The following is a 12,378-nucleotide window of genomic DNA, read 5'->3' on the forward strand; positions in this document are numbered from 1 at the left end:
CGCTCCGAAAGCTTATGGTATTTGCTACCAAATAAACCTGTTGGACTTTAACCTGGTGTTGTGAGACTTCTTACAGAGTCAGAGATATACAGCACAGTAAAAGACTCTTCTGGCCATCACATCTGCACCGGTCAAAGACAAACCACCCACCTATTCTAATCCCATTTTCCAGCACTTGGCCCATAGTCTCGTATGTCTTGGCATTGCAAGTGTGCATCTAAATACTTCTTAAATATTACAAGTGTCGCTGCCTCCACCATCCCTTCAGGCAGTGAATTCTAGACTCCAACCACCCTTTGGGTGAAAAAGGTTTTCCGCAAATCTTCTGTAAACCTCCTGCCCCTTACCTTAAATCTATGCCATCCGAGTCATTGATTCCTCCACCAAGGGGAAAGGTTTCTTCCTGTTATTCAACCTATACCCCTCATAATTTTTGTAAATCTCAATCACGTTCCCCCCTCAATCTCCTCTGCTCCAAGAAAAACAACCCCAGTCTATCCAATCTCTCTTCATAACTAAAACTCTCCAGCCCAGGAAACATCCTAGTAAAACTCCTCTACATTCTTTCCAATTGCTATCACATCCCTTTTATAATGTGGATTCCAGAACTGTACACAAAACTCAGGCTGTGGCCTAACCAACGTTTTATATAGTTCCAGCATAACCTCCCTGCTTTTAAACGCGATGCCTTGGCTAATAAAGGCAAGTATACTATATATCTCCTTAACCACTTTATCCACCTGTCCTGTTACCTTCAGGGATGGATGTGCATGTACACCAAGGTCTCACTGCTCCTCAGTGCTTCCCAGGTTCCTGTCGTTTATCATGTATTCCCTTGCCTTGCTTGTCCTGCTCAAATGCATCATCTCACACTGAACTGGATTGAATTCCATTTGTCACTGATCAGACAATCTGACCAGCCCATCTATATCATCTTGTAATCTAAGGCTACCCTCCTCAATATTTACCACAGCACCAATGAACTGGGACTGCAACAGGTAGTGTGGGAACCAACAAGAGGCAAAAACATACTTGACCTCATCTTCATCAACCTGCCTGCCGCAGATGCATCTTCCATGACAGTATCTGTAGGGGTGACCACTGCACAGTCCGCATGGAGACAAAGTCCCATCTTCACAATGAGGATATCCTCCATTGTGTTGTGTGGCACTACCACCATGCTAAATGAGACAGACTTTGAGCAGATTTAGCATCGCCAGACCGGGCACCCATGGAGGTGCTGTGGGCCATCAGCAGCAGCAGAATTGAACTCAACCACAATAAGTAACCTCATGGCCCAGGATACCCCCACCTCTACCATTACCACCAGGCCAAGGGATCAATCCTGGTTCAAAGAAGAGTGCAAGAGGGCATGCCAGGAGCAATACTAGGCACATCTAAAAGATTAGGTATCGACCTGGTGAAACTACAGCATAGGATTAGGTCTGTGTCAAACATCATAAGCAGCAAGTTACAGACAGAGTTAAGTGATTCCACAACCAATGAATCAGATCTAAGCTCTGCAGTTGTGTCACATCCAGCCGTGAATGGTGGTGGACAATTAAACAACTCACTGGAGGAAGAGACTCCACAAATATCCCCATCCTCAATGATGGAGGAGCCCAGAACATCAGCGCAAAAAAAATGACTTAAGCATTGGCAACAATCTTCAGCTAGAAGTGCCGAGTAGATGATTGATCTCGGCCTCCTCCAGAGGTCCCCAGCATCATAGATGTCAGTCTTCAGCCAATTTGTTCTACTCCACTTCTTGGGAAGAAGCAGCTGAAGGCACTGGAGACTGAAAGGTTATGGGCTCTGACAATATTCCTGAAGACTTGTGCTCCACACTTGCAGCAACCCTAGTTAAGCTGTTCCAGTACAGCGACAACACCAGCATCCACCCAACAATGTGGAACATTGTATGTCCTGTACACAAAAAACAGGACATATCCAACCCATCAGTCTACTCGTGATAATCAGTAAAATTATGGAAGGGGTCATTCACAGTGCCATCATTCAGCATCTGCTCAGCAATAACCTGCTCATAGACACTCAGTTTGGGTTACACTCGGGTCATTCAGCTCCTGACCCCATTAAAGCCTTGGTTCAAACATGGACAAAAGAGGCGAGTGCCAGGAGTAAGAAGAGAGTGATTGTCCTTGACACAAGACCATAAGACATAGGAGCAGAATTAGGCCACTCGGCACATGGAGTCTGCTCCGCCATTCAATCATGGGTGACATTTTTCTCATCCCCATAACCCCTGATCCTCTTATTAATCAAGAACCTATCTATCTCTGTCTTAAAGACACTCAATGACCTGGCCTCCACAGCCTTCTGCGGCAAAGAGTTCCACAGATTCACCACTCTCTGGCTGAGGAAATTCCTCCTCATCTCGGTTTTAAAGGATCGTCTCTTTAGCCTGAGGTTGTGCCCTCTGGTTCTAGTTTTTCCTACTCGTGGAAACATCCTCTCCACGCCCACTCTATCCAGGCCTCGCAGTATCCTGCAAGTTTCACTAAAATCCCCCCTCATCCTTCTAAACTCCAACGAGTACAGACCCAGAGTCCTCTACCGTTCCTCATACGACAAGCTCTTCATTCCAGGAATCAGTCTTGTAAACCTCCTCTGGACCCTTCCCAAAGCCAGCACATCCTCCCTTAGATATGGGGCCCAAAACTGTTCACAATACTTCAACATCAAGGCAGCATTTGATGAAGTATGGCATCGAGGCGTCGTAGCAAATCTGCAATCGGGGGGGGGGGCTATAAAGAAGCACTTGATGTCCAATATAACCATCACCCCAGACTATCAGCATCCTGGGGGTTACCATTGACCAGAAACTGAACTGGACTGATCATATAAATACTGCGGCTGCCAGAGAAGGTCTGAGGCTAGGAATCCTGTGGCGAGTAACTCACCTCCAAGTCACAAGTCAGGAGCATAATGGAACATTTTCCACTTGCTCGGATGAATGCAGTTCCAACAACATTCAAGATGCTTAATGTATCCAGGACAAAGTAGCCTACTTGATTACTACCCCTTCCACAAACATTCACTTCCTCCTTGTACCATCTACAAGATGCACTAAAGGAACTCACCATGGTTCCTTAGACAGCAACTTCCATGACCAACACCATCGAGAAGGACAAGAGTAGCAGATACCTGGAAACCCCTCCAAATCACTAACCACCTTGACTTGAAAATATATCACTGTTCCTTCACTGCCACTAAATTAAATTTTGGAATTCCCTCCCAAACTGCACTGTGGGTGTACCTGCACCTCAGAGACTGCAGCAGTTCATAAAGGCAGCTCACCTCCACCTTGTCAAGGGCAACTCGAGATGGGCAATAAATGCTGGCCTAGCCCATATCCCATAAATGAATTTAAAAAATGAGGATATCATTAAACTTGCAGAATAGACAAATAACCGGCATATGAAGTTCAAAACAGAGAAATGTGAGTTATTACATTTGGTAGGAAGAATAAGCAGTTTACTCATTGGAAGGTGCAAGTCTCAATGTGGAACTGGATCAAAGGAAGCCTGGATTACAAATACATTGATCACCAAAAACCATGCCACAGGTTAGAAAGGTCATAAAATAATTGAAAAAGGAAGTAAGTTATGCTGAACATTTATCAAACCTTGGTTAAACTACACTGGACTACTGCATGCAGTGTGATTCCCCATGTGAGAAAAAATATATAGAAATACTGGAGAGGATGTAAGTAAGATTTTCAAGTGTTGGGATACCAGATCAGAAACCCCAAGGTATACTATGAAGTCAGACTAGACCCCAACAATTTGTTATTTGGGCATTAGTGCAAGGAAACAAAGAAATTAAGAAAAGTACAGCACAGGAACAGGCCCTTCAGCCCTCCAAGCCTGTGTGAAACATGGTGCCCTAACTAAACTAAAACCTTCTGCCCTTACTCAGTACGTAACACTCTATTCATGTACCCATCCAGATGCCAGATATGATGTGTCACTCCATCCACAATTCTACTGCCACACTGGGAAGCTTTTATCAAAACAAGCTTTATTTAGCAACACAGTCTGACTATAACAAATGAATTAGCTTAACTTTTAACAACTGAACAACATTTAAACTAGGCAAGATATGATTCTGAACTGCTAACCTCTTTCTCCGAGTTCCAATTCAAGCAATATTCCTCTTATTGACTTAAGCCCACTCTTTAAAATTAGTCAGCAAAACACAGGCTAACTCACTTGTCTCAGGTTAACAGTCCTAGAGTTCTCAGAGACGCCTTTTCAGAGCGAGAGAGAAACACTGCTTCCTTCTGGCAGTCCAGACAGCAAATTGCATGTTTTTAAAAATTAAACGCAAACTGTGTTTTTCCCTATAAGCTTAGCTGCTCCCATTAAGCACATGACTATGCTCCATCAATCAACCTCATCAAAACTCTACTCTTAAATCCCAGGGGAAACCGAAGTGAACACAAGTGTATCAACTCAGCTTAAAACAAACACCCCAGGTACTTACCCTATTTTTCAGCTACCAATTTAAAAGATGTCGGAGACAAATCAGCACCTTGCAAGTCAGATCTGAATTCTAAACATACCCCTTAGAAGAACATGATGTACATATATTATTTAAAGGCACAGCATCATCACACAAGGATGATACAAAAAACGTGCGAGTATGTGTCTCAGGAAAGCATTCACAGGCTGGGTCGCTTCTCTCTTGAAAAATGAAGACTGAGTGGTGACTTAATTGAGATCTTTATAATGATGAAATGTTTTGACAGAGTGGATATTGGGAGAATGTTTCCTCTTGTAAGCAAGTGCGTAACTCAGAGCCACCAATACAAACTAGTCACCAAGAAATCCAATCAGGAATTCAGAAGGAACTTCCTTCCCCAAAAAGTGGTAAAAATGGGGAACTTGCGACTATGGAGTGATTGAAGTGAACATTATAGATGCTTTTAGGGTTAAGTAGAACAAGCATATGAGGGAGAAGGGAATAGATAGTAACAGTGAGATGAGGAAAGATGGAGGATCCAAGGGAGCACAAACACCAACATGGGCTGGCTGGGTCGACTGGTCTGTTTCTGTGCCATACATCTCATGTAATCCTATGTAAGATTTGCATGTGGGCAGTTCAACCCCCCAAGACACTTCATGCAAGCATTCACATAAAGCACTGTCACCATGTCACATCAGGAGATTTTAGGACAGGTGGGTAAAACCTTGGTCAAAGATGCAGGTGTTAAAGAAGAGAGACTTAGAAAAGGAATCGCACAGCTTAAAGCCTGGGCAACTGAAGGCACAGCTGTCCAATCAGAGAGGATAACATTCATACATTGTATGAGGTTAGACCTCAGCACCAGCATCCCAGTGAGAGTTGCCACTTTAAAAAACTATGTAGTCTTGTGTTATTGCAAGTCCCACATCCTTGAACAAGCAGCAAGTGTGAAGTCACTCTGCATGGAATAAGACTGCATAAAGAGTGAGCAGTGACAAAATATAGATCACTTACAGACTAAAATTCCAAACTTGACTCACATGCATGAGACTGATGTGTATTTACACTTTAAAAAGGTGGTTAATAAATGAGACTCATTCGCAAAATGTAAGCCCCCACAGGGTTAAAGGGACAGTGGCAACACAGATACAAAATCACCTCAGAGTCAGAAAGCTACACAAGGTCCTGGTGAACAGCTGCGAGTTAAAAACGCAGTACCGTTACCTGGTGCTCTTGATGAGGACCAAAACTTTTTTTTGATGTATATTATGATTTTGACTTGAGAACATGGGCTAAAATTTGAAGTTTGCAGATGATATAAGACTCAAAGATGAAGGAGAAACTGTTTCCAGTGACAGCAGAGTCAGTAACCAATGGACACAGACTTAAGGCAATATGCAAAAAAACCTGATGAAATGGGAGAAAAAAATGATGCAGCATTGGGATGATCTGGAGTGCACTGCCTGAAAAGGTAATGGAAGAAAATTCAATAGAAACTTCCAAAAGAGAATTGTATAACTGCTTGAAGGCAGAAAATTTACGATGGACTTTGGGAAAAGATGATGTGGAGATGCCGGGGTTGGACTGGGGTAAGTACAGTAAGAAGTCTCACAGCACCAGGTTAAAGTCCAACAGATGTATTTGGTAGCACAAGCCACAAGCTTTCAGAGCACTGCTCCTTCATCAGGTGATTGAGAGTTCTGTTTATGAACAGGACATACAAAGACACAAATAAAGACACAAAATAATGGTTGGAATGCGAGTCTTTACAAGTAATACAGGAGTCATGGTGAACAATCACAAACAACTATATGATATCATCAACAAGTTCCATCCCACCATCAGACTCACCATGGACTACTCTCCGGAATCAGTTGCATCCTTGGACACACATCTCCATCAAGGACGGTCACCTCAGCACTTCACCGTACCGCAAGCCCATGGATAACCTCACGATGCTCCAATTCTCCAGCTTCCACCCTAAACATGTTAAAGAAGCCATCCCCTACGGACAAGCCCTCCGTATTCACAGGGTCTGTTGCGATGAGGAGGATCGCAACACACACCTCCAGACGCTAAAAGATGCCCTCATAAGAGCAGGATATGGCGCTCGATTCATCAATCGACAGTTCCGACATGCCACAGTGAAAAACCGCACCGGCCTCCTCAGAAGACAAACACGGGACAAGGCAGACAGAGTACCCTTTGTCGTCCAGTACTTCCCCGGAGCGGAGAAGCTACGACATCTTCTCCGGAGCCTTCAACATGTCATTGATGAAGACGAACATCTCACCAAGGCCATTCCCACACCCCCACTTCTTGCCTTCAAACAACCACACAACCTCAAACAGACCATTGTCCGCAGCAAACTACCCAGCCTTCAGGAGAACAGTGACCACGACACCACACAACCCTGCCACAGCAACCTCTGCAAGGCGTGCAGGATCATCGACACAGGTGCCATCATCTCACGTGAGAACACCATCCACCAGGTACACAGTACATACTCTTGCAACTCGGCCAACGTTGTCTACCTGATACGCTGCAGGAAAGGATGTCCCGAGACATGGTACATTGGGGAGACCATGCAGACACTACGACAACGGATGAATGAACACCGCTGAACAATCACCAGGCAGGAGTGTTCTCTTCCTGTCGGGGAACACTTCAGCAGTCACGGGCATTCAGCCGCTGATCTTCGGAAAAGCATTCTCCAAGGCGAGCTTCACGACAACGCAGAATCGCTGAGCAGAAACTGATAGCCAAGTTCCGCACACATGAGGACGGCCTCATGTCACACTATCTGTAACCCCCCACGACTTGCCTGGGCTTGCAAAATCTCACCAACTGTCCTGGCTGGAGACAATACACATCTCTTTAACCTGTGCTTAACCCTCTCTTCAATCACATTGTCTGTACCTTTAAGACTTGATTACCTGTAAAGACTCAGGGATCAGTGCTGGGATTTTGCTGTTTATATAGATTTGGAGGAAAGTGTAACTGGATTGATTAGTAAGTTTGCGGACGACACAAAGGTTGGTGGATTTGCGGATAGCGATGAGGACCATCAGAGGATACAGCAGGATATAGATCGGTTGGAGACTTGGGCGGAGAGATGGCAGATAGAGTTTAATCCGGACAAATGTGAGGTTATGCATTTTGGAGTATTGATAGGCAAAGGGATCTGGGTGTACAGGTACACAAGTCACCGAAAGTGGCAATGCAGGTGGAGAAGGTAGTCAAGAGGCATACGGCATGCTTGCCTTCAATCGGCCGGGGCATTGAGTTTAAAAATTGGCAAGTCATGTTGCAGCTTTATAGAACCTTAGTTAGGCCACACTTGGAATATACTGTTCAATTCTGGTCGCCACACTACCAGAAGGATGTGGAGGTTTTGGAGAGGGTACAGAAAAGATTTACCAGGATGTTGCCTGGTATGGAGGGCATTAGCCATGAGGAGAGGTTGGAGAAACTTGGTTTGTTCTCACTGGAGCGACAGAGGTTGAGGGGAGACCTGATAGAAGTCTACAAGATTATGAGAGGCATGGACAGAGTGGATAGTCAGAAGCTTTTTCCCCAGGGTGGAAGAGTCAATTACTAGGGGGCATAGGTTTAAGGTACGAGGGGCAAGGTTTAAAGGAGATGTACGAGGCAGATTTTTTACAGAGTAGTGGGTGCCTGGAACTCATTGCCAGGGGAGGTAGTGGAAGAGAATACAGTAGTGACTTTTAAGGGATGTCTTGACAAGTACATGAATAGGATGGGAATAGAGGGATATGGTCCCCGGAAGGGTAGGGGGTTTTAGTTAAGTCGGGCAGCATGGTCGGTGCAGGCTTGGAGGGCCGATGGGCCTGTTCCTGTGCTGTAATTTTCTTTGTTCTTCGACTCGCATTCCAACCATTATTTTGTAAATTGAGTTTGTGTCTTTATATGCCCTGTTTATGAACAGAACTCTCAATCACCTGATGAAGGAGTAGCACTCTGAAAGCTTGTGGCTTGTGCTATCAAATAAACCTGTTGGACTTCAACCTGGTGTTGTGAGACTTCTTACTTTGAGAAAAGAGCAGGGGAGGGGGGATGAATTGATTAACTCTTCCAAAGAGCCACCACAAATATGATGGGGAAAATTACCTCCTTCTGTACTGTACCATTCTATGATTCTAAGATTGAACATGGGTCCTATATGTGTCATGCTGGAGGGAACATACATTACACCCAATACACAAAAAATTAAAGGGAATCAGAATTGGATCCAGTTCAACACCAATGTCTGTTCAGGGCAGACTGTCATTCTAACCAGAGCTGCCCACAATAACTAGTTGAAAAAAGTAAATTTCCAGTAATCATGGATTGTTCTAAATGGTTCGGGCAAGCACCTATTTAATTAACAACTTCAACAAAACAACACACAAAAAAATTGCATTTCCATAGTACCACTCAAAACATTAGAATGGCACAAATACTGAACATTTGAAATGCCGCCACTGTTGAAACAGTGCATTGCAAGCTCCACAAACAGCAATGAAATAATTAGCAAATAACATGTTCTCTGGATGTTGGCTGGGGGATAAATATTCATGATGTGGAGATGCCGGCGTTGGACTGGGGTAAACACAGTAAGAAGTTTAACAACACCAGGTTAAAGTCCAACAGGTTTATTTGGTAGCAAAAGCCACACAAGCTTTCGAAGCTCTAAGCCCCTTCTTCAGGTGAGTGGGAATTCTGTTCACAAACAGAGTTTATAAAGACACAGACTCAATTTACATGAATAATGGTTGGAATGCGAATACTTACAACTAATCAAGTCTTTAAGAAACAAAACAATGGGAGTGGGGAGAGCATCAAGACAGGCTAAAAAGATGTGTATTGTCTCCAGACAAGACAGCCAGTGAGACTCTGCAGGTCCACGCAACTGTGGGCATTACAAATAGTGTGACATGAACCCAATATCCCGGTTGAGGCCGTCCGCGTGTGTGCGGAACTTGGCTATGTTCTCTTCCTGTTGGGGAGCACTTCAGCGGTCACGGGCATTCGGCCTCTGATATTCGGGTAAGCGTTCTCCAAGGCGGCCTTCGCGACACACGACAGCGCAGAGTCGCTGAGCAGAAACTGATAGCCAAGTTCCGCACACACAAGGACGGCCTCAACCGGGATATTGGGTTCATGTCACACTATTTGTAACGCCCACAGTTGCGTGGACCTGCAGAGTCTCACTGGCTGTCTTGTCTGGAGACAATACACATCTTTTTAGCCTGTCTTGATGCTCTCTCCACTCCCATTGTTTTGTTTCTTAAAGACTTGATTAGTTGTAAGTATTCGCATTCCAACCATTATTCATGTAAATTGAGTTTGTGTCTTTATAAACTCTGTTTGTGAACAGAATTCCCACTCACCTGAAGAAGGGGCTTCGAAAGCTTGTGTGGCTTTTGCTACCAAATAAACCTGTTGGACTTTAACCTGGTGTTGTTAAACTTCTTACTGGATAAATATTCACCAGAACTTCCCAACTCTTCAAATAGTGCAACATGAAATTTCTTCACTGCTTTTTTTCTGGAACTGACCACTGTTTATCAGGTTCTATCTGAAAAAAAGTGGATTGATTCAGATGCAGTAGCTTGGGCACAGTATATGATGTAATCAGCACTCGTGTATGTGAAGGAGGCTGTGGCCTGGATTCCTAACACCCTCGCTACTTCTCAACAACTGACAACAGAAACTTCTCACAATCAGCAACTCCTTGGAAGCACAGATTGCAAGTAATGTAGGCATGGGTCTCTGAGCAGTCAAGATCAATAAACTTCGACAAAACACGATCTAACTCTAATCTGGGCTGGCTGCTCCACATTTCCCGTAGTTCCTGTTCATCAGACACAGCCCAACATCCTTCCTCGACAGCAACTCTCCCGTCCCTGCCCGAGGAACAGGGCCTTGATTCCTGTATCTCGTCTCAGCTCAGCTCATCTCACTGACTCTAGCCCCAGGCTTCAGCCGGTGTCCTCATTCCCCAATCAGCCAGATCACCCATCCCTCTCCACACAGAACCCCCGAAACTTACCCCAGTCCCGCTCCAGGTCCCAGGACACGCTGCCAATGTCGCTCCTGGGCAGGTTGGACCACTCGCTCAGCTCGGTGGCCATGTCCCTGTCCCGGCCTCGGCTCTCTCCCGGGTTACTGCGGGCTCTCTCTCTATCCAGGTTTCTCTATCTCTCTCCCGGTGTTATTCTCCCTGTCTCTCTCTTTCCGGGTGTTTTTCTCCCTCACTCTATCCTGTTTCCCTCTCCCGGTGTCTCTCTCACTCTCTCTATCCTGTTTCTCTCTCTCTCACTCTCTATCCTCTTTCTCTCTATCCAGTGTCTCTCTCTCCTCTCTCACTCTATCCCGTTTCTCTCTATCCAGTGTCTCTCTCTCCTCTCTCACTCTATCCTGTTTCTCTCACTCTATCCCGTTTCTCTCTTCCAGTGTCTCTCACTGCCGGGGTTTTATTGAGGTTTTTCCCGTTGCGATCAACACGTCTCCTTGGGCAATGACGGCGCGCCCGGAGGATCAGAAAGCTCGAAACCGCGCAATCGCACTGACAGAGGCAAATACTTCAGTGGTGATTCCTTGATGAGCAGAATGTGGAGCTGTTGACTTACTTGCCAAATCATGCTTTACTCTGCTTGCACACACTGGACTCCTGATGTCTGCAAGAAAAACATCCTCCCCCTGGGAGGCATGGTGGCACAGTGGTTAGCACTGCTGCCTCACAGCGCCAGGGACCCAGGTTCAATTCCGGCCTCGGGTCACTGTCTGTGTGGAGTTTGTGCATCCTCCCCATATCTGTGTGGGTTTTCTCCGGGTGCTCCAGTTTCCTTCCACAGTCCAAAGATGTGCGGGTTAGATTGATTGGCCATGCTAAATTGACCTAGTGTTGGAGGGATTGGCAGGGTAAATATGTGGGGTTACGGGAATAGGGTCTGGGTGGGATTGTGGTCGGTGCAGACTCGATGTGCCAAATGGCCTCCTTCTGCACCTGTAGGATTCTATGATTGAAAGCACATCAGTAGTTTGACAGCGAAGTGGTCCCGGTGAAGCAGATCCAGAAGGTGATTGAGGATAGAGTACTGGATTGGATTGAGGATTGGTTGACTGACAGAAAGCAGAGGTCGGGATAAATGGGTCCTTCTCTGGCTGGCAAAATGTAACTAACGGGGTGCCGCAGTAATCAGTCTTCGAACCTCAACTGTTTACAATCTATATAAATGACTTGCAAGGAGAAACAGAGTGTAACATAGCAAAATTTGAGAATTATACTGAAATTGGTGGGAAAGCAGGCATGAAGAGGAGATAAAAAATTTTACAGACAGATATTGATAGGCTAGGAGAATGGGCCAAAATTTGGCAGATAGCATTTAATGTGGATAAGTGTGAGGTTATCCATTTTGGCCAAAAAAATAGAAAGGCAAATTATTATCTCAGTGGAAAGCAGATTCAAAATGCATCTGGGTGGAGGGATGTGGGTGTCTTTGTTGATGAATCACAGGAAGTCGGAATGCAGGTGCAGCATGTAATAAAAAAGGCAAATGGAATGTTAGCATTTATTGCAAAAGGACTGGAGTATAAAAATAGAGAAATATTGTTGCAATTGTATAGGGTGTTGGTGAGACCACATCTGGAGAACTGTGTCCAGTTTTGGTCTCCTTATTTGAGGAAGGATGTGGTGGCATTGGAGGCAGTTCAGAGAAGGTTCACCGGATTGATTCCAGGGATGAAAGGGTTGACGTATGAGGAGAGATTAAACAGTTTGGGTTTCTACTCACTGCAAGGATGAGAGGAGATCTGATTGAAGTTTATAAAATTTTAAAAGGGATTGATAAAGTAAATGTAGACCAAATGTTTCCTCTTATGGGG

The 12,378-nt window shown here is 45.0% G+C and overlaps 1 protein-coding gene across 1 annotated transcript in view; it reads right to left on the reverse strand.

The window, feature by feature from the left end:
• The window catches only part of atf6 (activating transcription factor 6), a 349,485-nt gene extending 338,475 nt beyond the window's left edge, over positions 1 to 11,010 (reverse strand). Inside the window, exon 1 of the mRNA XM_078218025.1 lies at positions 10,544 to 11,010. Within this exon, the coding sequence (XP_078074151.1) occupies positions 10,544 to 10,625 (82 nt within the window). The 5' untranslated portion in view covers positions 10,626 to 11,010. The remainder of the gene's footprint in view (positions 1 to 10,543) is intronic.
• Positions 11,011 to 12,378: the final 1,368 nt, after the last annotated feature.

Source organism: Mustelus asterias, chromosome 8 (genome assembly GCF_964213995.1).
Source record: "Mustelus asterias chromosome 8, sMusAst1.hap1.1, whole genome shotgun sequence".
In the NCBI taxonomy this organism is placed as follows: domain Eukaryota; kingdom Metazoa; phylum Chordata; class Chondrichthyes; order Carcharhiniformes; family Triakidae; genus Mustelus; species Mustelus asterias.